General features: G+C 47.3%; 1 protein-coding gene and 1 non-coding gene across 2 annotated transcripts; one reads left to right on the forward strand and one right to left on the reverse strand.

Annotated features, from left to right (window-relative positions):
* Positions 1-1367: 1367 nt before the first annotated feature.
* LOC126027391 (ATP-dependent RNA helicase DDX19A) lies at positions 1368-24185 on the reverse strand. The gene is made up of 12 exons (XM_049786406.1): positions 24122-24185; positions 19647-19695; positions 17185-17235; positions 16700-16835; positions 11597-11689; positions 8841-8943; positions 8197-8311; positions 5182-5359; positions 4687-4924; positions 2278-2440; positions 1777-1968; positions 1368-1454 (listed from the first exon to the last, which is right to left on the reverse strand). The coding sequence occupies exons 1-12, from the start codon at positions 24176-24178 to the stop codon at positions 1393-1395; spliced, it is 1437 nt and encodes a 478-aa protein (XP_049642363.1). The 5' UTR covers positions 24179-24185; the 3' UTR covers positions 1368-1392.
* LOC126029118 (U6 spliceosomal RNA) lies at positions 7054-7160 on the forward strand. Its single transcript, XR_007502770.1, has one exon. It is a non-coding gene; the product is annotated as a U6 spliceosomal RNA (small nuclear RNA).
* Positions 24186-25711: the final 1526 nt, after the last annotated feature.

Genomic DNA, 25711 nt, shown 5'->3' on the forward strand with positions numbered 1-25711 from the left:
AATTAGTCTATTAGGGAAAGTAAAAGCAAATCCTGATTAGTAGAGTATTAATTTAAAAATTAAATTTTTATAGACATACTAATGGAGTGTGGGGTGCTGGTTCACAGTGCAGATTCACACAGATTAACGGAGAAAGAGCCAACAGTCCACTAGCTGAATCCATAGCACAAAGTGTGATCATGGAGGTAATGTCCTTTCTTTTTTTTTTTTTTTTTTGGTTTTTGGGCCACACCCGGTGACGCTCAGGGGTTACTCCTGGCTATGCGCTCAGAAGTCGCTCCTGGCTTGGGGGACCATATGGGACGCCGGGGGATCGAACCATGGTCCGTCCTAGGGTAGCGCAGGTAAGGCAGGCACCTTACCTTTAGCGCCACCGCCTGGCCCCGTAATGTCCTTTCACACTCTGCTGCTCCTTTCCAGGTTGCTGTGTGATAGCCAATGGGTAAGAACCAACTCAATGAGCTGGGCTGGACTGGAATTACTGCCCCTCACTCCTTAGGGACAAAGCAGACTCACTTCATGGCAGGGCAAGGCCATCCATGGGCCTTGTTCCTACTCACCTGATGTTCAGCAGAGAATGGTATGTGGAGACACAGCAGAGGGAAAGGCTCAATTGGAGCCACTTTGGACTTTGACCAGTGGGCCAGAGAGATAATACAGTGGGGACAGCGCTTGCACATGCTGACCCAAGTTCAATCTTTGGTATCCCATATGGTTGCCCCACTCCCAAGCACCACCAGGAGTAATTTCTGAATGCTGAACCAGAAGTAACCCCCTGAGCATTGCTAAGTGTGGCCTGAAAACAAACAAGTAAAAGTTGACCAGTGGGCCAGAGTAATAATATAGTTTGTAGGACGTTTGCTTTGCAAGTGGTCAACCAAGGTTCTATCTCCAACATACCACAGGGTCCCACAAGCCCACCAGGAGTGGTTCCTTTGTGCGGAGCTAGGCAAAAGCCCTGAGCACCACTGGGTATGGCCCCAACTCAAAAAATTAAAAAAATAAAGATAGCCAGCTATCTAGGAATCCTGGAGATCTCAGTATATCTCAGTGTAGGAAATAAAGGAGAAAGGGAAGATCCCTTGAGAATCTGCATTGTGTAGTGGGGATCACAGACCAGTGCCTGGACACTCCCATTGACCACTATCTTCTTGGGGTGAGAGGACAGCCCAGTAGCACTACTGGCAAGAAAGGTGGGGGGAAGCTGAGGCTAAAAAGGAATAATTCTCCAAAATGCCTAATTTCCCTTCAACTCTCTCCTATGGTTTGCAGTTTCTATCCAGTCGAAATATAACTGAGTGAGGTAGGTAGTTTCCTTCGCCAGGATGTGAGGCTAAGGCCCAGGCTGGGAAGTATGAGTCTCTACAAAAGGAGCAGTGTCTAGGCCACGCCTCAGTTGGCAATTTTCTCAATCTCATCCAAATCATCAGTGTCCAACCTTTCGATCTTCTTATCTGAGGAAGGAGAGATGAAGAGATCAATGGGGTCACCTGTTTCACCATAGAGGAATGTGCTGAGTGGCAGGACAGCACAAAGGAACTCTGGATGTCACAAGCCACCCTGTGAAACCCCCAAACCCAGCATGACACATGATCAGAGCCCACAGTGGCCTTCCACAGGACCAGGGGGTATCTCTCTACAACTGGCCTAGCTGTTCCAGGACTGCTCTTGCAGAAAACTAACATGGCAGTGATCAGGGCAGTGACCCAGGGACAGAGGCCTAGGAAAAGGCATTGGAAAAAGCCCCTTCCCACCCTGCCAGGGGCCCGCACTCACTGAAGTGCTCCTGGATCCTGTTCAGGATGTCCATGCTGTGTTTGCTGTCCACCATGTTCACCGCCAGGCCCCTCTTGCCAAAGCGGCCCGTGCGCCCGATGCGGTGCAGGTAGGTCTCGTTGTCGGGGTTCCCGTCCTTGTCCACGGGGAGGTCAAAGTTGATGACGACAGACACCTGCTCGACATCGATGCCTGCGATGGAGGCGGACAGGCGTGAGGCCAGGCCACTCTGGCTGTGGGGTTCATTCTCGGGGAGGGAGTGTAGGAACAGGGAGCGCCCATGGGTCAGGAAAGCAGAGCACCAGGGGCTGGGCAGGGCATGGGAAGAGCTTGGTAGGCACAGAAAGCTGAGAGCAATGACACAGGATCCTCCCACAAAGCAGAGCTCCCTGTCTTCTGGAAAGTTCTCCCTGAGACCAGGGGGTGCCCCAAGACTCAATGCCCAAGGACATCTAGCTCCTGGAGCATCTGCTGTCCCACAGCCCGAGCACGTCTACTCACCGCGGGCGCACACGTTGGTGGTGACCAGCACCTTCTCTTTGCCCTTCCGGAAGCGCTCGATCACAGCTGCCCTCTGCTCCACCACCATCTCCCCGCTCAGCAGCGCCACCTGGTGGCCTTCCTTGGAGAGCTCACCTGCCAACCAACTCGCTGTTTTGCGTGTCTAGAAGGGGAAAAAAATCAGTTAAAATTTCTTAAATCAGAGCTGGAAAGATCATAGAGGTAGGGCGTTTGCCTTGCATACAGAAGGACGGTGGTTTGAATCCCGGCTTCCCATATGGTCCCCCACGCCTGCCAGGAGCGATTTCTGAGTGTAGAGCCAGAAATGAGCTCTGCCGGGTGTGACCCCCCCCTAAGAAAAATTTCTTAAATGGAGGGGCTGGAGCAGTTCACAGAACGGTAAGGTGTCTGCCTTGCTGCGCTAGCCTAGGACGAACCATGGTTCGATCCCTTGGCATCTTATATGGTCCCCCAAGCCAGGAGCGATTTCTGAGTGCATAGCCAGGAGTGACCCCTGAGCGTTACTGGGTGTGGCCCCCCAAAACCAACCAACAAAAAGATTTCTTTTTTCTTTTACAAAAAGATTTCTTTTTTTTTTTTTTTTTTTTTTATTTTTGGGCCACACCCGGCGGTGTTCAGGGGTTACTCCTGGCTGTCTGCTCAGAAATAGCTCCTGGCCCACACGGGGGACCATATGGGACACCGGAATTCGAACCAACCACCTTTGGTCCTGGATCGGCTGCTTGCAAGGCAAATGGTGCTGTGCTATCTCTCCAGGCCCACAAAAAGATTTCTTAAATGGAGGGGCTGGAGCGGTGGCACAAGTGACTGGACGTTTGCCTTGCACGCGCTAACCTAGGAAGTACTTTGGTTCTATCTCCTGGCATCCCATATGGTTCCCCAAGCCAGGAGCGATTTCTGAGCACATAGCCAGGAGTAAACCCTGAGCTTCACCGGGTGTGGCCCCCCAAATTTCTTTTTTTTTTTTTCTGGCTATCTGCTCAGAAATAGCTCCTGGCAGTCATGGGGGACCATATGGGACACCGGGATTCGAACCAACCACCTTAGGGCCTGGATCGGCTACTTGCAAGGCAAACACCGCTCTGCTATCTCTCTGACCCCCCCAAAAAAAATTTCTTTTCATTTTTTTTTGGTTTTGTTTCTGGGTCACACCCAGAAGTACTCAGGGGTCACTCCTGGCTCTACTTTCAGAAATCGCTCCCGGCTGGCTTGGGAGACCATATGGGATACCGGGATTCAAACCACCATCCTTCTGCATGCAAGGAAAATGCCTTACCTCCATGCTATCTCTCCGCAAACCGCACCCCCCACAATTTCTTAAATGGAATTTCAGCCACTGTTTTATTTTTGGAATAAAGTTGGGCGGTAAGTATCACACTCAGTAGTACTCAGGGGCCACTGTGGTGCTAGGGATCAAAACAGGGCTGGCATACAGTAAGAAAAATGCCTAAACCAGGGGTCTCAAACTCAAGGCCCGCGGGCCATTTGCGGCCCTCCGTATAACATTTTGTGGTCTACAGCCGGCCTTCAAATATCACAGTATTCTCGAATGATCACAATAAGAATCGCATTAGTCACCAAAAAAAAAAAAAATAAAATAAATAAATAAATAAATAAAAGGGCCGGAGAGATAGCATGGAGGTAAGGCGTTTGCCTTTCATGCAGGAGGTCATCGGTTCGAATCCCGGCGCCCCATATGGTCCCCTGTGCCTGCCAGGAGCAATTTCTGAGCCTGGAGCCAGGAATAACCCCTGAGCACTGCCAGGTGTGACCCAAAAACCAAAAAAAAAAAAAAAAAGAATCGCATTAGTAAGAAAAAAATTGCACTAAACATTCGCATACCCCGAGCAGTTCCATTCGGGGCATGCAAATGTTTAATGCGATTTTTTGTGATTTTTTTCTTACTAATGCAATTTTTTTATTGCGAATATTCGGTAAGCGAAATCCATTATGTGGCCCTGCCTCACCCTGACTTTGCCTCCTGCAGTCCCCAGGTAAATTGAGTTTGAGACTCCTGGCCTAAACCCTTTTGGTCTGAATTTTAGCTTTTATTGTATTGTTTAGTCAGAGTTTTTTTTTTTTTTAAGTTATGTCAAATGAATTTCCCCAATTTTGCGGGGGGGGGGGGGATTTGGGGTTAATACCTGGTGATACTTGGGGCTTACTCCTAGCTCTATACTCAGAACTTAATCCTGGCAGGTTCAGGGGACTGTATTTGATGCCAGGATTGAACCTGGGGTTGGCTGAGTGCAAGATAAGAACCCTACCCACTACTACTTCTCTGGTCCCAGACTTTGCCCTCCCCAGACTTTGTCTTCTTATGGCCACACAGAGAAGTGGTCCTCCCAAGTCCCTCAGGCATTGCCTCCTGCTGCCGCCACTACTCACATGACAGAAGATCATGGCTTGTGCGATGGTGATGGCCCCATAGAGGTTACAAAGGGCCTGGAACTTCTCGTCGCGGTTGCTGCACAGCACGTAGTACTGCTTGATGGTGTCCAGCGTCTCCTCCTCGCGCTTCAGCTTGATGATGTTGGGGTCGGGGACCACCTTCTGGGCAAACTTCCACACTGAGTCCTCAAAGGTGGCAGAGAAGAGCAACATCTGGCAGTTCCTGGGCAGCATCCTGCAGGGTAGCCCGGGTACTCTGCATGAGACCAGCTCTCCCAGGGAGGCAGGAGCAGGCAAGGGGCCAGGCAGGGGGCTGGGGGGTCTACTTCCCAATCTCAGCTCAGGGCTCCCTAAGGGCAGCTCCACCAGCCAACAGCTGCTCAGAAAGTAGGGGAACTAAGAAGCTGGTGAGTGAGCGGGGGGTGGGGGGGGGTGGGGGGGTTTGAGGATATGGGAGAAACTGCCAAGTTCCCCCTCTCCTGGAGCCCCTACCTCTGGATGCGCACGCTCTGGTCCTGGTGGCCCTGAGTCGCGATCATCACGTCGGCCTCATCCAGGACAAACACCTTGATCTTCTTGGGGTCAATGAACTTGAGCTTAGAGCACCAGTCCAGAACAGTGCCCGGGGTGCCAATGATGATCTGCTCACTGACCTTCTGGCCACGCTCCACTGTGGGTAGGAGATGACAGAGTGGGACACCAAAGCCTATCACACCCCTGTGCTAGGAAGACAAACTCAATCTCGATGTCAAATGCACATTAGTATGATCAAGTGTCAGCTCCTCCAACCGGACCCTGTCATGTGGGTCAGGAACTCACCCTAAACAGGTCCAGATGTGCCAAAGCCCACTTCTTCCTTTACGGACTGAGACCATGCAGAGTCCCCACTTCCCTCATTCCTCTGAGGGGCACTGAAATTCTCTAAGGTGGTGGTCTAAGCCCAGTGATTTGCCGAAGTTTTGTTGTTTTGTTTTGTTTTTTGTTGTTTTTTTGGCTCTATGCACAGGGATCACTCCTAGCGGGACAGAGGGGAAATATATATAGTACAAGGAATTGAGCTGGGGTGAGCCATGTGCAAGGCAAGTGCTAGTAACCCCTTTATGATCTCTCGGGCCCATTCATTTGTTTTTTTGGGCCACACCCATTTGATGCTCAGGGATTACTCCTGGCTAAGAGCTCAGAAACTGCCCCTGGCTTGGGGGGACCATATGGGATGCCGGGGGATCGAACCATGGTCCTTCCTTGGCTAGTGCTTGCAAGGCAGACACCTTACCTCTAGAGCCACCTCACCGGCCCCATCAGGTCCATTTTTATTACTCTGTTATCTGATACTGAGATGATCTATTTATGTAGAAAGTTTTCCTAAGTACAAAATCTCCCAAATGGTGGTAGGAATTGACAGTGATAAACTATTCAAAACTGAAAATCCAAGTGGCCTTAGGCCAACGCTTTTCTCAAATACCCTCTCAGGTATATTACATGAAATGTGGGCACTATGCACACTTTCATTTTTTTTGGTTTTTGGGCCACACTCACAGGCACTAGAGGTTATTACTGGATATGTTCTCAGAAATCACTCCTGGCTGGTCCAGGAGACCATATGAGATGTCAGGGCCTGAACCCAAGTCTGCTGTGTACAAGGCAAATGCCCTACTCACTATACTATTACTTCAGCCCACACATTTATTTTTAAGCTGGTGGAAGTCTAATTAGTGTTCAAGGGACCCCAGAACTACAATGATGATGCCGGGGAGTGGGCTGGGAGAAACAAACATGTATTACTGTGATTGAAACAAGGCTAGGCAAAAGTTTTAGCCCCTATTCTGTGCTGTCTCCCTAGCCCTGTAGTGTTAAAAACTTAATTAGGTTCAGAGTCAATAGAGGGGTGAAACCTTTCCCTTGCATATAGCCAAATACAGTTTGACACACTGAAACCAAATAAGGTCACTTAGCACCACCAAGAATAACCCTGAGCACAGAGTCAGGAGTGGCCCCCAAGAACTAGTTTTCCCCCCCTCCCACACACCAATAAAATAGATAAAAGGTTGGGGCCAGAGCAGTAACAAAGCAGTAGGGTGTTAGCCTTGTACGCAGCTGCAAACCCGAGACAGACTCAGGTTCGATCCCTGGCATCCATCCCATATGGAATCCCCGAGATTGCCAGAAATGATTTCTGAACAGTCAGGACTAACCCCTGAATGCTGTGGGCGTGGCCCAAAGAAAACCAAATCCAAAAACAAAATAGATAAAAGGTTAATTAGAACATAATATAATATATAATATAATATTCAATGGATAATACCAATAAAAATTTAAAACTGTTCACAAACTGACATGAAACAATCTTCAAAATATATATGATGTGTGCTCGCTTCGGCAGCACATATACTAAAATTCGAACAATACAGAGAAGAGTAGCATGGCCCCTGCGCAAGAATGACACACAAATTCGTGAAGCATTCCATATTTAAAAATAAATAAATAGGGCCCGGAGAGATGGCACAGCGGTGTTTGCCTTGCAAGCAGCCGATCCAGGACCAAAGGTGGTTGGTTAGAATCCCGGTGTCCCATATGGTCCCCCGTGCCTGCCAGGAGTAACCCGAGCACTGCCGGGTGTGGCCCAAAAAACCTAAATAAATAAATAAATAAATAAATAAATAAATAAATAAATAAATAAATAAATAGGGCCTGGAGAGATAGCACAGCGGCATTTGCCTTGCAAGCAGCCAATCCAGGACCAAAGGTGGTTGGTTCGAATCCTGATGTCCCATATGGTCCCCCGTGCCTGCCAAGAGCTATTTCTGAGCAGACAACCAGAAGTAACCCCTGAGCACCGCCGGGTGTGGCCCAAAAACCAAAAACCAAAAAAAAAAAAATAAAACCACCAAAAAAACCCAAAAAAACCCACAAATAATATATATATATATATATATGATATGAGGGGCCAGAGACATAGTATGGTGTAGTCAGGCATTTGCCTTGCACATGGCTGAGCCGGTTCAACCTTTGGCATCTCATGATCCCCTGAGCCTGCCAGGAGTGATTTCTGAGTACAGAGTCAGGAGTAGTCCATGAGCATGGCTGGATGTGGCCCTAAAACAAATAAAAAAATCAGGGGCCCGAGAGATGGCATGGAGGCAGGGCATTTGCCTTGCATGCAGAAGGATGGTGGTTCGAATCCCGGCATCCCATATGGTCCCCAAGCCAGCCGGGAGCGATTTCTGAGCGGAGAGTCAGGAGTAACCCCTGAGCACTGCCGGATGAGACTCAAAAACCCAAACCAAAAAAAAATACATCCAAAAAAAAAACAACAAAAAAAAAACATAACAATATCTAATGTGGAAAATGTTGTGGAATAGTTTGTTCAACCAAATTTGGTAAATCAGTAATCACTGAAACATCTGCTGAACACAATGCAGCTGGGTGTGAGGCCACCACAAGGCTAGATCTTATCACTGCATCTTCAAAATCTGACCCATCACCTTTCGGCCTCACCCTTCTACTCACATTTATTGCCTCGAATAGCATAAGCCAGCCTTAGGTCTGGGTGGAACTTGCCCATCTGCTCAATCACTTTTCCGGTCTGAAGTGCCAGTTCGTATGTTGGGGAGAGGCAGAGACACTGGCAGGGAGGTTGGGGAGAGAGTTTAGGAGAGCCTATAGAAAGACAGCAGCCTCAAACACAAGCCTTCCTTTCCCACGTGGTGATTGAACTCCCAGGTACAACACTAGGGGACACTTTCTGTTTCTAGGGGGAGTACTGGGTCAAATTTCTTTCTCTGAAAAAGGGGAGCGAGGCTAAGTGAATTTGGAAACCTCTGCTCTCAGGTGACAAGTAAGCTGCTAGGGCCCCCTCTCAGCACAGGACCCCCTTCTCTTCCATCACGACTCTCTCAGCAGTGAAAAGAGGACATGCACAGCAGGTGGCACTGGCTTGATGAGAGTGTTCAGCCCTGCCAAAGGAAGGCTGAGGTTTTTGGGAGGATTCTCCATAAATCAGGTTGTGTGTATGGGGGTGGGGGGAGGATGATAAACCAACAAGCCTGCTGCACCTGAGCCACAATTAGAGGCACCAGAAACACATGCCTCTCTGGGGCACCCTCCTGAGAACCTGGGGTACTGCTCTGCCAGGCAGAATTCTGGGCCCTCACCTGTGGGTATCTTTCTGCCACTTCCACTCGGCTGAGCATGGCCAGCACAAAGGCAGCAGTTTTCCCAGTACCTGACTGAGACTGGGCGATGAGGTTCTGTGGGCTGGATCAACAAAGAACAGACATAAAAATAATAGTGGTTAAAAGTCAATGCTGGATGTTCCTTCTGGGCAGTAGGAATTTTCTCCCCTTAGGTTTTCCTACTGCTGGCAGTTTTCTGCATTGGAACAATGGTATGTGGCTTAAAGACAGATATCCACAGCTGCTGCCATGTAAACAAGAGTCCAGCTTCATGCTTAACCTCCGAAGAGATGTAAGCCAACCTACTAAAACTCAAGGTCTTTGGGCTAAAAACTCTCGGCCTTCAGGAGGGAGGCTGTGACCAGTTGAATCTACACCCCACATCTATACCAACAGTTGAATCTACATCCCACAGCCTCAACGTCCAAATAGCCCAACTTCACAGCTTCAGAACTAATCTCTGCAAAGCGGCCAAACCAATTCTGGTGAGAAATATATACCAGTTTTTGGGTTGAAAATTGGAATTTTCTTGAAGTGGGGGCAGTTAGATAACCCCCCAATATACTGCTAGTAGCCCCAACCCCACAGGCACATCCCATAGCCACTGACATATAAACAACAGCTTTACAGTTTCAAGACTAATCTTGTAAGACATGCAAGCCAAGCAATTAAACTCATCAGCCTCATTCTTCAGATACTGGAATGTGTGTGGCCACATATCTAGCCACATAATACCTCCAAATTCCACAATACTGACTGCCCAGTAGGAACACACCCAAGATGTGAAAGTAGCATAGAAGCCAACTAAATTCAATAAACAAAAACAGGGGCCAGACAGATAGCACAGTGGTAAGGCAGTTTGCCTTGTACTCGGCTGACCAAAAGGGACCCAGGTTCGATTTCCAGCATCCCATGATGTAAAGGAAAAATTTCCCCTGAGTTCCCTGACTGCCCTGATCACCTACCCCCTTCACAATTGTGGGACCTTGTAGACCCAGTTACAGTTTAACTTCCTTTCTGTTCTGACATAGTTCTAACCTGGTCATGTTAACCCTGTAAGCTTGCACCTGTACCTTGCAAAAATGTGATTGACCAAATGCCAGATGTCATGTACTTTTCCTAAAGCAAATCAATCTACTGTAACTTTCTATTGTTTGAAATGCTATATACAGCTTATAAGCTCATGGCTCGGGGCTGGCAATTTCTGGCTTATGCTGGATTCTAGCACACCCCCTGCATATGCTTGTAAGAAAATAAACCCCCTGCTTTTGCATGAGACTGTGGTCTTGGTGTCTTTGAACGGCACATCATTCTCCTGGACTTAACAATATGATCCTCTGAGCCTGCCAGGAACAATTTGAGTGCAGAGCCAGGAGTAACCCCTGAGTGCCGCCAGGTGTAGCCCAAAAACCAACAAAAAAATAGTGTTTGTTTGAAAAAAAATAATAAAGCAAAAGCAATAACACAGAAGATTCAACTAGTAAACCCTCAGACAATGACTTTAATGATCCCATTGTGGGATATAATAATTTTCACAAATTTTCTTTACTAATGTATTTTTGATAATTCTATTAGCCCCACACACACACATTTTGTTGGAACAAGCAATATAAAATAAATTATGTTGTGTCTGCTAAGGAGGCAGGCGTGGGGACAGGTTGGAAAACTGAGATAATAGAGGGAGTAATGTTACACTGGTGGTAGTATTGGTATTGGAACACTGAATGCCAGAAACAAATGTATTTGAGCAACTTTGTAAACCACAGTGTTTAAATAAAGCTAAAAAAAAAAATAGAGGCAGGGTGCCAGAGCACAGTGTTAGAGCATCTGCCACTCGGGTTATTCCTGGATCTGCACAGAAATTGCCTCGGCAGGCTGGGGAACCATATGGGATACCGGGAATCGAACCGGGTCCCTTCCAGTTTGGCCACATGCAAGGCAAACACCCTACTGCTGTGCTATCTCTCTGGCTCCCCAGGAGCAATTTCTGAGTGCAGAGCCAGGAATAACCTGGGAGTGACATCGGGTATGACCCAAAAACAAACAAACAAACAAAAAAGAGGCAATGGGGGAAAAATTATTTAAACAACTGCTTAAATAGAGGTTAGTAGGGCACTTGCCTTGTACTTGTCAGCTAGGTTTGATCCTTAGCTCTCCATATGATCTCCTGAGTCCTGCCAGGAGTAATTCCTGAGTGCAAAGCCAGAGTAAGCCCTGAGCATTGCTGGGTGTGATTCAAAACCAAACCAAACCAACAACAACAAAAAAACTAAAAAGAAAAAAATAGGCCAGAGACAATATATTTCTGTGTGACTATTTTCTTTCTTTCTTTCTTTCTTTTTTTTTTTTTTTCGTTTTTGGGTCACACCCGGCAGTGCTCAGGGGTTATTCCTGGCTCCAGGCTCAGAAATTGCTCCTGGCAGGCACATATGGGCACTGGGATTCGAACCGATGACCTCCTGCATGAAAGGCAAACGCCTTACCTCCGTGCTATCTCTCCGGCCCCACTATGAACATTTTCTATCTCACTTCTCCCTCCTAATAGGAAAGGAAGTGCCAGACCAAATTCTGTCTGACTCGGCACTTGCCTAAGCTGTTTCCCCCCAAAGAAGTATGTAGCCCCCCACAGCCCCTCTTGCTCTCAGGAACAGCTATAGCTGTGGGAAGACAATAAACTAAAGGCATAAACCCCTTCCCCGCACTCGACAGAAAGTTTCTAGAGTCCTCATACTCACGGCTCAGCAAGCATCATGGGCAGTGCATTCTCCTGAATCTTGGATGGCCGGTTGAAGCCCATGCCATAGACACCCTGGAGAAGCTGCGGTTTCCTAGGAGGTTGGAAGATAAGGGCAATACCGAGTCATACAACTTGTTTTATTTATTTTTTATAATATCTTTATTTAAGCACCATGATTACAAACATGTTTGTAGTTGGGTTTCAGTCATAAAGTAGGCCTTGTTTTAAAGACCTATGCTAGTCTCTTTCCTCAATCTAGCAAAAACTGATGCTTCCCATCTGCTTTTTTCTGGGTCTTAAGGAAAACAAAAGGGGCCGAAGCAGTGGCACAGCGGTAGGGCATTTGCCTTGCATGCAGCTGACCGAGGATGGTCGCAGTTCGCTCTCCCGAAGTCCCATATGGTCCCCAAGCCAGGAGCGATTTTTGAGTGCATAGCCAGGAGTAAACTCTGAGCATCACTAGATGTGGCCCAAAAACAAAAAAAAGAGAAACAAAAATAGACCCACAAACCAAACTACCATCCTTCCCTACTAAAACTGTTTTCCTCCCTGTGAATTCTTTTTTTTTTTTTTTTTTTGGGGGGGGGGTCACACCTGGCGGCTCTCAGGGGTTACACTTGGCTCTACGCTCAGAAGTCACTCCTGGCAGGCTCGGAAGATGGGATGCTGGGATTCAAACCAGTGTCCATCCTGTGTTGGCCGTATGCAAGGCAAATAAATGCCTTACCACTGTGCTATCACTCTGGCCCTCTCCCTGTGAATTCTTAACTACAACTATTATAAAATTAATAAAATAGACTCATTTATTTTCCTGGTAAAATTCATGCTTTTAGCAAATCAAAGGCATGGTTATTCTTGGATAATAAATGTTCTAAAATAATATCAGAGTATTATTTACTAATCCACAGTATAAATTAGAAAAGACACCTAAAAATAAAATGCCCAGGGCTGGAGCAATAGCACAGTGTAGAGCATTTGCCTTGCACATGGCTAATCCAGGACGGACCTGGGTTCAATCCCTGGCGTCCCATATGGCCTCCCGAGCCAGGAGCGATTTCTGAGCACATAGCCAGGAATAACCTCTGAGTGTCACCAGTTGTGGCCCAAAAACCAAAACCAAACCCAAAAAAAGCTCAAGATATTGAACATATATTCCTTTTGGGAATGGGATTCAGTTTTAATTTCTCAGTGTCACGGTAAAGTTAAACCACAGTAATTTTCATGTTTCATGATCCTTCCAAAGTTACCTGTACAAATAACCATGACAATCAAGAGATAAAACCGGGCCGGAGAGACAGCATGGAGGTAAGGCGTTTGCCTTGCATGCAGAACGTCGGTGGCTCGAATCCCGGCATCCCATATAGTCCCCGAATCTGCCAGGGGCAATTTCTGAGCATAGAGCCAGGAGTACCCCCTGAGTGCTGCCCGGTGTGACCAAAAAAAAACCAAAACAGGGCCCGGAGAGATAGCACAGCGGTGTTTGCCTTGCAAGCAGCCGATCCAGGACCAAAGGTGGTTGGTTCAAATCCCGGTGTCCCATATGGTCCCCCGTGCCTGCCAGGAGCTATTTCTGAGCAAACAGCCAGGAGTAACCCCTGAGCAACGCCGGGTGTGGCCCAAAAACCAAAAAAAAAAAAAAAAAAAAAAAAAAAAAAAAAAAAACCCAAAACAAAACAAAACAAAAAAAAAAGATAAAACTACTGATTTAGCAGCTGATTTCCAGGTAAGAAGGGCTCCAGTAGCATATAAGCTGCTCCTACTCAGTTACAATGTTTCAGCAAAATCAAGCAAATCACTAACTCCTCTAAGTATATAAACATATACATATGTTATTATTTTGTTAAATATATATATTTAACATATAACATAATGTTAACATAATGTTTAACAAAATCCACAAATAACTGTTTCTCAAGAAAACAGAAAGGTCAAGCCAAACCTTTGGCTCTCTACTCCAAGGTTAACAGGCTCTCAGATAAACCCAATTCTTCTGTCACTGTGGGCTCTCAAACACAAGCAGTATTTTGAAGATTTTTTTGTTTTGGATCACACCCTGCAGTGCTCAAGGGTTACTCCTGGCTCTATGCTCAGAAATCGCCCCTGGCAGGCACAGGTGACCATATGGGATGCCAGGATTCAAACCACTGTCCTTCTGCATGAAAGGCAAACGCCTTACCTCCATGCTATCTCTCCGGCCCTATTCTGAAGATTTTTTTTTTTTTTTTTTTTTTTTTGTGGTTTTTTGGGTCACACCCGGCAGTGCTCAGGGGTTATTTCTGGCTCCAGGCTCAGAAATTGCTCCTGGCAGGCACAGGGGACCATATGGGGCGCTGGGATTCGAACCGATGACCTCCTGCATGAAAGGCAAATGCCTTACCTCCATGCTATCTCTCCAGCCCCTATTCTGAAGATTTTTAAGTAACCTTGGGAGCCTTCTTTTGGAAAGAAAGGCTGTGAAGATTGGTAGATTCAAATTTAGTTGTCAAGGAAATAAAGAATAGCTAATTGGGATCCAAAGTGATCCAAGAGCTTCCAATGGGCTCTTTTATTCTCATTTTGCAGTTCAAATCTTTTTCTTTTTTTTTCCTTTCGGTTTTTGGGCAAAACCCATGGTACTCAGGGGCTACTCCTAGTGTGGTGCTCAGGGACCATGTGGTAGAGATGATACATAGGATTTCTTCCCTGCACATAGTGCAAAAATTTATTTATTTATTTATTTATTTATTTATTTATTTATTTATTTATTTATTTATTTATTTTGTGATACCTGGCTATATTCAGGATTTACTTCTAGTTTTGTGCTCAGGGGTCAGTCCTAGCAGGCACAAGGGGACCATAATGAGTGCTAGGTATTAAAATCAGGTAGACTGCATGCAAGGCAAACTACCCATTCTACTAGCTTTCTGGCCCACATAATCTTTTTAAGTGTGAAAGAGACCAAGTATATGAAGCAACATGGGCATTTATTTTTCTTCAAAGCAAATGCCCTACCTACTATGCTATTGCTTCAGTTTCTTGTTGTTTCCTTTTGCTACTAACAACTAAATCCAAGAACTTGCCTTTTCAAAAGGATCATGCCTCACAGGTTGGCAAACACAAGTCTTGCAAAGGAAAGATATTAGTGGAAAAGTAGTCCGCGTCCTCAGGAACAAAGTGAGCACATACAACTTTCCCTAACAGAGTTCATCAACCGAGGCAGAAATAACATAGCTTAAACAAAGCCCTGGTGGAAAAAACACACAAAGAAAAGTATAATTTCCTAGAAACATCAGAAAGGAAAAGGCCATACTTTAACATTTACTCTTGGCTCTGACTTCATTAAAGGGACAATTAGGAGAATCAAAGTTGCCCTGAGATCTCCCTTTGGAAGTATCTCTAACAGCTGGCAGTGACTACAGTGCTTTTCTCTGCCCAGAAACCAAGGAGGACAGTGCAACACAGCATTTCCTCTCCCACTGCCTGATTTACCAGCTCTTTTCTATTAGAATCTTGGCAGGGGCCCGGAGAGATAGCACAGCGGCCAATCCAAGACCAAAGGTGGTTGGTTCGAATCCCAGTGTCCCATATGGTCCCCCGTGCCTGCCAGGAGCTATTTCTGAGCAGACAGCCAGGAGTAACCCCTGAGCAACGCCGGGTGTGGCCCCCCCCCCAAAAAAAAAAAAAAAAAAAAAGAATCTTGGCAGGCAACAAGAACAATAGTGTTACCTCTTATAATGAAGATCCAATACAGCCTGGCCCTAAACATCTTTCACTAACTGACTGCAGAAAACAGAAGCCATGGAATGACTATCAATGTCAGTCTGAGCCCAACATTCTAAGTTCTGATAATGCTTAATTCCAGATCCAGTTATTTTTTCCCCCACGTTTTTTGTTTGTTTTTGGGCCACACAGCTCAGGGGTTACTTCTGACTCTGTGCTCAGAATTTGCTCCTGGGGGCCAGAGCAGTAGTGCAAGTGGTAGGGCATCTACCTTGCATGTGCTAACCTAGGATGGACTGCAGTTCGATCCCCCAGCGTCCTATATGGTACCCCAAGCCAGGAGCAATTTCTTTTTTTTTTTTTTTTTTTTTTGGTTTTTGGGCCACACCCTGTGACGCTCAGGGGTTACTCCTGGCTATGCGCTCAGAAGTTGCTCCTGGCTTCTTGGGGGACCATATGGGACGCCGGGGGATCGAACCGCGGTCCGTCCTAGGCTAGCGCAGGCAAGGCAGGCACCTTACCTCCAGCGCCACCGCCCGGCCCCGAGGAGCAATTTCTGAGCACATAGCCAGAAGTAACCTCTGAGCGTCACCGGGTGTAGCCAAAAAAAAAAAAAAAAAAAAAAAAAAAAAAGAATTTGCTCCTGGCAAGTTTGGGGGATGCCAACCTGGATCTGTTCCACATTGGCCATGTGTAAGGCAAACGCCCTACTGCTGTACTATCTCTCTGGCTCTTTTTTTTTTTTTTTTTTTTTACAATTTTGAATATTAAAGGCATCTTCTACTGATGGCACTGAGAACTCTCCTAGGCTTCTTTGAGAGACTATAAAAGCAGATTAATGGATTATAAGACCTTTAACTTGGGGCCGGGAAGGTGGCGCTAGAGGTAAGGTGTCTGCCTTGCAAGCGCTAGCTAGCGTAGGACAGACTGTGGTTCGATTCCCGGTGTCCCATACGGTCCCCCCAAGCCAGGAGCGATTTCTGAGCGCATAGCCAGAAGTAACCCCTGAGCGTCAAACGGGTGTGGCCCAAAAACCAAGGGGGAAAAAAAGATCTTTAACCTTATAGGCTAACAAAAGGGCTTACCTAATAAAAAATGTTCCTGACATCCAGAAATCCCCTGTCAGCCAATATTTTATTGAAAGTTCTAAGAGCATAAAAGAAAAAAGACTTTCAACTATGAGAAATAAATCTGAGACATTTCAAAAATCCCTACAAAGAGAACAGTGGAGCTGACAGACAAGGGTAGAAAGGAACTTATCACTGTAAATGGTTCATATACTTGTGTAGCTTCAGAAGTAGCTGAATTAAGGTTTTTCAAAATCAAAGTGAAGAATCAAATTCCCACAGGATCTCTGAGGATCCTGGGCACAGAACAGCAGTTCACAGGCATGAATACTCACAGACGCAGCTCCTCAAAGGACTTCACAGAGTAAAGTGGGGAGTTGGGGTCCCGCTGCAGCACCTCCACTTGGTTTGTGTTATCTACGAGGTTGCTTCGGATCAGCTTATTGAGTAGTGACTGGGCGGCTCTGTCCTCTGGAGAAAAGAAACAGGAGATTATCTTTCTGCTCTCTTGGCACAAACACCGTGCAGGTAAAACCAAGCTCTGCTTGTCATGCTCCCAACACCAGCCCAGCCCAATGCTGTTCAGAGAATCACACATAGCCCATAGCAGAGGCACTCACTTCGGTACTTCTATAGTCCAGTCATTCACTCCTCTCTCCATTTCTCTTCTTTTCTCCAGAATCCACCCCTTCTACACTCTCAAATCCAGCCCAGTCAAGAGGAGGAATCATAAGTGCCCTGAATCAGCAAAGTATCTCTGGTACCAGGCCATTCCTGAGTCAGACTTGCTCCCTTGTAACAGGGGCTTAAGAGCACTTACCTTTCTCTTCTTCTTCTGTTTTCTCCACAGTGGCATTAGGTTTGACAACACCTGCGCAAGGAGACCATTTGTCTATTAGAAAGGCAGATACCCCCCCACAAACAATGCAGTGAAAACACAAAACCCATTTCAGTGATCAAAATGCAAATATTCAATGTTTATATTTAGTAGATTTTTATTCCAAGAAAAATATTTTTGGGTGACAACCAAAAACAAAGGTGCTTGGATGATCACTGACTTGTTGTGTTATTGAGGGGACTATGTGGTGCCAAAGTTGGGGTGGTGGCTGCCTGAATTCAAAGCACAATCTCTAACCCTCTGAGCTCTTTAAGTTGCCCAGAAGTATTTTGTTTTCTTTTTTGGAGAGAGAAGAGTGGTGGTTTGAGTCACATACAGCAGTGCTCAGAAACTACTCCTGAGCTGAGTCTGTGTTCAGTAATCACTCATGGCAGTGCTGGGAGAACCATATGCAGTGCTAGGGATCAAACTGGGCCAAGGAAGGAAATGCCTTAAAACTAATTCCATCTTGGGGGCCGGCGAGAGGTAAGGTGTCTCGAGACTGCCTTGCAAGCGCTAGCCAAGGAAGGACCGCGGTTCGATCCCCCGGCGTCCCATATGGTCCCCCCAAGCCAGGGGCAATTTCTGAGCGCGTAGCTAGGAGTAACCCCTGAGCATCAAACGGGTGTGGCCCGAAAAACCAAAAAAAAAAAAAAGAAAAAAAAAGTCTTCTTTCTTTGGGGCCAGAGAGATAGCATGGAGGTAAGGCGTTTGCCTTGCATACAGAAGGACAGCGGTTCGAATCCCGGTATCCCATGTGGTCTCCCGTGCCTGCCAGGGGCAATTTCTGAGTGTAGAGCCAGGAGTAATCCCTGAGCACTGCCAGGTGTGACCCAAAAACAAAAACAAAAAAACTAATATCATCTCTTTGGCCCCCCTGGAATTCTTTTTTTTTTTTTTTTTGTTTTTGGGCCACACCCGGCGGTGCTCAGAGTTACTCCTGGCTGTCTGCTCAGAAATAGCTCCTGGCAAGCACAGGGACCATATGGGACACCAGGATTTGAACCAACCACCTTTGGTCCTGGATTGGCTGCTTGCAAAGCAAACACCGCTGTGCTATCACTCCAGGCCCGCCCCCCCCCCCCGGAAGTCTTATTTTCTTTTGTTTTGCCTTTTATTTTTTTGAGGGAGAACACCCCAGGATGCTCAGGACTTACTTCTATCTCTGCACTCAGGAATCACTCCTTGTGGGACTGGGGGACCATTTGGGATGCCAGGGATTAACACAGAGAAAAGCAAGCACCCTATTTGCTACACTATTTCTTTAGCCCCTAAAACAATTTCTGCCAGTTGTTTTGGGGCGACATTCAGTGTTCAGGGGATTCTGCAATGCCAGGGATCAAACAAAGGCCTCCTAATGGCAAAACAATTACTCAGCTCATAGCACTTTCTCTTTGGCCTCAAAGAGGCCAAAAAGGATCAGTATTGGGGGTCCAGAAATATAGCACACCCGTAGGGCATTTGTCTTACACGCAGCCAGTGCTTGGATGATGGCTTGAATCCTGGCATCCCATATGGTGTCCCCCCTCTCGCCCCGTGCCTGCCAGGAGCAATTCTGAGCTCAGAGCCAGGAGTTATCCCTGAGCACTGCTGGGTGTGACCCAAAACAAAACAAAACAAAAAAATGGATCAGTATTGGGGACTGAAGTGATAGCACAGTAGCTGGGTGCTTGTGTTGCAAGCTGCTGATATGGATGATATGGGATGGACCTGGTTTCAATGGTCCCGAGCCTGCCAGGAGTGATAGTACCGAGGATAGGGCATTTGCCTTGCATGAGCCAACACAGGTTCAATCCCCAGCATCCCATATGGTAACCCAAGCCTGCCAGGAATACTTTCTGAGCATAGACCCAGGAGTAATCCCTGAGCATTGCCAAATGTGGCCCCAAACCCAAAAACAAAAAGGGGGAATCATGATCAGGCCAGATGGTAGGGTGTTTGCCTTGCATAGGACCAACCTGGTTTCTATTCCCAGCACTCCCTAGTATTCCCCAAGACTGCCTGCCAGGAGTGATCCCTAAGTGCAGATCCAGGAGTAAGTCCTGAGCACCGCTGGATATGGCTCTGACAAAAAAATAAGCAAACCCTACTTGAAAAGTAACAGTGCTAAGTGAAAGTGGCATTTTGTTTGGTTCGAATCCCGGTGTCCCATAAGGTCCTCTGTGCCTGCCAGGAGCTATTTCTGAGCAGACAGCCAGGAGTAACCCCTAAGCAACGCCGGGTGTGGCCCAAAAACCAAAAGACCAAAAAATGTGGTCCAATTGTAATTTTTAGAGACAAAGATGAGATGGAATCTGGATAAGGAAACACTGCCATGTGCAGACTTGCTAAAGGAAAGCAGCTTTCCCACTAGCTGTGAGGGCAAAGCAAAAGTGTTTAGTCAGCTTATAGTCACTAGTGCTCACCATTGGAATCTGGTTTGACTTTTTCTTCGTTGATGTGCAAATTGCTCATCTGAAATGGAAGCATAGGAAATCAAGTAATCAAAAGGCCTGTCAGAAGGTAGTCCATGCACATGTGCTACCTGGGTACATGGTGCCCAAGCTTTTACTTTATAAAAAAAGGTAGTAGTGGGCCCGGAGAGATAGCACAGCTGCGTTTGCCTTGCAAGCAGCTGATCCAGGACCTAAGGTGGTTGGTTCGAATCCCGGTGTCCCATATGGTCCCCCGTGTCTGCCAGGAGCTATTTCTGAGCAAAGAGCCTGGAGTAACCCCTGAGCGCCGCTGGGTGTGGCCCAAAAACAAAAACAAAAAATGTAGTGGTCTGGAGAGATAGCATGGAGGTAGGGCATTTGCCTTGCATGTAGACGGACAGTGGTTACAATCCCGGCATCCCATATGGTCCCCCGAAAAATCACCAGGAGCAATTTCTGAGCATAGAGCCAGGAGTAACCCCTGAACGCTGCAAGGTGTGACCCCCTCCCCGCAAAAAGGTGGTCTTCATAGCAGAGAAGAGTTCCCTAATCAAAATCTAGCAAGCATCTCAGAACCTATAATATTCAAGGAGCTGATGTGTGCTGCCCAAGTAGAACTACAACAGGTCCAGGTGTGGGCCAGAGACAAGAAACAGGTGAAGCTGTTCTTTACACCAGGCAGATTCCATTTGATCCCTGGCACTGCATTTGATGCCTTTTTCAGAAGTGACACCTGAGCAGAACCAAGAGTAGCTCTCGGGCAGTCTGCATGTGCCCCAACTCCCCACTACTAAAGGCCCAGCAGGCCAGAGTGATAGTAAGCGGGGAGGGTGCTGAGCACCACCAGAGTGATCCCTGAGCACAACACAAGGTTTAAACTCTGCACATAGCTGAGTATGGTCCCATAACAAAACAAATTAAAGTCCCAAGTGAAAACAATTCCCTGAGCTTCAATAGCCTTAAAACATAGGAAAGACAGGGCTATAGAAATAGCTCAAAAGGCTGAAGCAAAAAATCAAGTTGAGGGGCCAGAGAGATAGCACAGTGAGTGGGTAGAGCATTTGCCTTGCACATGGCCAACCAGGACTGACCCTGTTTCGATCCCTGGCATTCCATTTGGTCCCCCTATCCTGCTAGGAGTGATTTCTGAGTGCAGAGTCAGGAGTAACCCCTGAATGCCACCGGGTGTGATCCCCAATCCCCCCCCCAAATCAAGTTGGTAGGCAAATAATAAAGCAGTAGCCTGGGTTCAATGCCCAGCACTGAAGCTTGTGCTTTGTGCCCCCAAAAAAGGTGTGCATGGGGGAGTAAATGATAAATATAACACTAGGAAAAAATAGTCTCAAACTTCTGATATTTTTCCATAGTATGTGCTTTTTACTCTGTATTTTGGAACACATCCTGCTGATCTCAGGATTACTCTTTTTTTTTTTTTTTGGGTCACACCCAGCAGTGCTCAGGGGTTATTCCTGGCTCCAGGCTCAGAAATTGCTCCTGGCAGGCACGGGGACCATATGGGACGCCAGGATTCGAACCGATGACCTCCTGCATGAAAGGCAAACGCCTTACCTCTATGCTATCTCTCCGGCCCTCAGGATTACTCTTAGCACTGTTCAGAGGACATATGGTGGTGGTGGTAGTGGTGGTGGTGGTGGATCCAGGCTTCCTGGGTACAAAGTTTGCACTCAGCCCACAGAACTCTCTCCAGCTCTCAATTTACACACTTCTTAGAATATATAACCTTGGGGCCGGAGACATAACATGGAGGTAAAGTGTTTGCCTTGCATGCAGGATGGTGGTTTGAATCCTGGCAACCCATATGGTTCCCCGAGCCTGCCAGGAGCGATTTCTGAGCGTAGAGCCAGGAGTAAGCCCTGACTGCCGCCGGTGTGAGCCAAAAACCGGAAAAAAAAAAAAAAGAATATATAACCTTCACTCAACTGTCAATGACACACTCATATTTTCATTCCAGCCAGAGTAAATAATTTAAAGCTGAATACTGCTAATTATTTCAAGAATGCTTTTTTTTAGGGTCACACCTGGCTGCACTTAGGAGTTACTCCTGGGCAGGTTCGGGGGACCATATGGGATGCTGGGATTCAAACTGGGGTCCATCTTGTGTTGGCCACATGCAAGGCAAATGCCTTACCACCGTGCTATTGCTCTGGACCCGTTTTTCAAGAATGCTTTTAAAAAAGTGTGAAAGAGGGCCCGGAGAGATAGCACAGCGGCGTTTGCCTTGCAAGCAACCGATCCAGGACCAAAGGTGATTGGTTCGAATCCCGGTGTCCCACATGGTCCCCCATGCCTGCCAGGAGCTATTTCTTAGCAGACAGCCAGGAGTAACCCCTGAGCACCACCGGGTGTGGCCCAAAAACAAACAAAGAAAAACAAAACAAAAACAAAAAAAACATGTGTGAAAGAGGCTGGAGCAATGATAGTATAGTGGGGAGGGTGCTTTCCTTGATTGAGGCAAACCTGGACTCGTTCCCTTGCACTCCATATGGTCCCCAGAGCCTGCCAGGAATGACTTGAGAGCGGATAGTCAGGATTGAGTCCAGAGAATAGCCAGAGCTTACTGCCTATTTGTGTGACCCCAAAATAAGATAAATCCTGAAACTCATACTCATTCAGTTTCAGAAACTGGCAGCAAAAGAAAATGACATTCTTCCTTATTTATTTTGGCTTTTGGGCCACACCCGGTGGCATTCAGGTGTTACTCCTAGCTATCTGCTCAGAAATTGCTCTTGGCAGGCATGGAGGACCACATGGGATGCTGGGATTCAAACCACCATTGGTTCTGGGTCGGCCGCTTGCAAGGCAAACACCCTACTGCTGTGCTATCTCTCTGGTCCAACATTCCTCCTTTTTAATCAACCATCTCTGCTAGGAGAGGCACTAGAATGATGGACTCTAGTTTTCTCACACCCTTGCCCAATTGGATTTTTTTTCCTTCCATTAATTTTACTTTCTATCTTCTTGCTGCAATAAATTATACCTGGGAGTTCCATTCTATACTCAATCCCAAGTCTTTGTAGGAAATCTTCAGCATGGGTTTCTCCTAATATGATCTTTCTCTAACGAGGGATGAATCTTGCCAGCTCTCATATCTTTTTTTTTTTTTTTTTTTTTTTTTTGGTTTTTGGGTCACAACCGGTGATGCTCAGGGTTACTCCTGGCTATGCGTTCAGAAATCGCTCCTGGCTTGGGGGATCATATGGGACGCCGGGGGATCGAACCGTGGTCTGTCCTAGGTTAGTGCGAGCAAGGCAGACAGACGCCATACCGCTAGCACCACTTAATGTCTATTTTTTTCAGTATTCATTAAAAAATCCTTAAATCAAGAGCCAAAGCAATAGTTCAGGAGGCTAAAGCAACTACCTTACATGTCATCAACCCCAGTTAAAATTCTTGGCAACACATATAGTCCCATAAGCACTGGGTCTTCAGTAATCAACAGTTTCAAAATAAGGTCATTTTGAACATCACTGCAATGCTCAGTGCCTCCCGCCAATCTTAACGTGCAATAGACTGAAACAATTTAAACCTGAATTTTCTTGTTTGTTTGTTATGGGGGCCCGGCGGCGCTCAGGGGTTACTCATGACTGCACTCAGAAATGACTCCTATAAGGTTCGGGGACCACCTGGAATGCTGGGAATCGAACGAACCCGGGATTGGCCTCGTGCAAGGCAGATAAACGCCCTACCCCGCTATGCTTATCATTCCTCCCAAACTGAATCTCTTCTTCTGCAAAGAGATATAAACATGCTTGCTAAATGAGATACGTTATCTAAAGCTATTCCACAAACACAGGGTCGGAGAGATTGTCAGAGTTGAACACTTGAGGGGGGAAATCTCTCCAGCACCGCATGGTCTCTCCCTGCCCCATGCCAGCCCTTGAGAAATAGACTTGGAACAGTCAGGCGTAGGCCCTGAACCCCGGCAGGTGTGTCGCGGGGGTGTCTGTGTGTGAGGAGAGAAACTAAGAGTAAATAAGTGTGACAGAAGCCACTAAAAACAAAAGGTAAGGGGCCGGAGAGAGAGCATGGAGGTAGGGCATTTATTTGCCTTGCACGCAGAAGGACGGTGGTTCGAATCCAGACATCCCATAGGATCCCCCAAGCCTGCAGGAGCGATTTCTGAGCATAGAGCCAGGAGTGACCCGAATGCTGCAGGGTGAGACCCTAAAACCAGCAAAACAACAAAACAAAACAAAACAAAACAAAACAAACGAAAAAACGAGAGGCAACATCTCAATTCGCCTTTACAATTCCAGCTCAGGGAGGACCTGGGAGAGACGACAGTGAACCTGGCTGGACTTGGTGAACTGGCCCGGGTGAAGAGGCCCAGTTCCCCGAAGCAAATCCCACTAATAGATTCCCCACCGACAGCTCCAGGGGTGCAACAGGCCACACACACCCCCAAGCCCAAAGGGCAACCGGGTCCCGGAGCTGAAGTCACCGACCGACTTGACAGCCGCTTCCTGCTGGTCTACAGCCATGGCCCAGGAATCAGTGGCCATGGTCGGCGGGAAAGCCTGCGGGCTCGCGAGGAAATGGGCCACAGGCGCCCGGGAGAGGGTTGCGCACGCGGACCGGAAGCGGAAGTGAGTGACGTGCAGGCAGGCCCCGCCCCTTGACTACGTCATCACCCGGCGCCGCTTCGACGCCATCATGAAGCGCCTCGTTCTTCTGCTAGCAGGCGGACCCGATTTCCTAGTTTTTCCCCCGGTTCGCGTGCTTTTTGTTCTTTTCTTTTCTTTTTTTGGTTTTTGGGTCACACCGGCAGCGCTCAGGGGTTATTCCCGGCTCTATGCTCAGAAATAGTTCCCGGCAGGCTCAGGAGAACCATATGGGATGCCGGGATTCGGACCACCGTCTTTCTGCATGCAAGGCAAACGCCTTACCTCCGTGCTCTCTCTCCGGCCCCTCGCGTGCTTTTTCATGTCTGCGGAAGATTTAAGATTTCTATTCTGGGGCCGGGCGGTGGCGCAAGAGGTAAGGTGCCTGCCTTGCCTGCGCTAGCCTTGGGCGGACCGCGGTTCGATCCCCCGGCGTCCCATATGGTCCCCCAAGCCAGGAGCGACTTCTGAGCGCATAGCCAGGAGTAACCCCTGAGCGTCACCGGGTGTGGCCCAAAAACCAAAAAAAAAAAAAAAAAAAAAAAAGATTTCTATTCTGAAACTCCTGGTCCTCAACTTCCGGCCTCTTTTTGCTTTGAAATAAGTATTTTCTTTGCAAAATGCCCTCGTCTCTATGAAGTGTCTAGAATGCAGTCTAGACACTGGACAGAGGAGATGGCTCGCAGTTAGCGCCAATGTTTCTTGCACGTAGGAGTTCTAGATTCTGTCCTTCATCGCATCCTTCGCATCGTATCCAGGCTGTAACCCGAAAAATTCACACAATAATGTCGTGGGGGGGGGGAGCTGGAGCTATATAGCACAGCGGTAGGGCCTTTGCCTTGCATGCGGCCGACCCAGGATGGACCTGGGTTCGATCTCCGGCATCCCAAATGGTCCCCCGAGACTGTCAGGAGCGATTTCTGAGCACAGAGTCAGGAGTAACCCCTGAGCACCACCGCTGGGTGTGGCCCAAAAACTAATAAAGGAAAAAATGTAATTAAGGGTGTACAATGTCACGGGCAGGAGTACAGAGTACTACGGGAGAAAATGGAAATGAGGCACACTTTCCTTGAAGTGGCTTTAGCTATTGGAATATGAGAGATTGTTACATCATTTGTTTAAGGCAACTTGGAGGGACTAGTTAATGCTCAGTATATCCAAGTGGAATCCTGTTCTCTTAATGGGGACTTGAACTGGGGGCTGTTCAGTGGCCAGTGGGATAGCACAGGGCAGTGGTTGGCAAGTGACCTCTGAACTCAAATGCCTGTACTTGTGGGCCATCTGCAGCCCTAGAGGAGCCTCGTTAAGTCACCTTCTCTTTCCCCTGGTCCATCTTAGCTAGAAGCCCCAGGACAGACTTTCCCCTGTTCTTAAGTTCCAACAAAGTGAACTGTCTCCACTTTCATGTGTGTTAGGAAGGAAAATGGTCAGGAT

Source organism: Suncus etruscus, chromosome 14 (assembly GCF_024139225.1).
Source record: "Suncus etruscus isolate mSunEtr1 chromosome 14, mSunEtr1.pri.cur, whole genome shotgun sequence".
Lineage (NCBI taxonomy): Eukaryota > Metazoa > Chordata > Mammalia > Eulipotyphla > Soricidae > Suncus > Suncus etruscus.

Coding starts and splice junctions, on each gene's coding strand:
- LOC126027391 (XM_049786406.1), bottom strand. CDS start 24,178: ATGGCCACTGATTCCTGGGCCATGGCTGTAGACCAGCAGGAAGCGGCT. Junction 19,696..24,121: donor AGGAAGCGGCTGTCAAGTCG/GTCGGTGACTTC, acceptor CTTCCATTTCAG/ATGAGCAATTTGCACATCAA. Junction 17,236..19,646: donor AGTCAAACCAGATTCCAATG/GTGAGCACTAGT, acceptor CTCCTTGCGCAG/GTGTTGTCAAACCTAATGCC.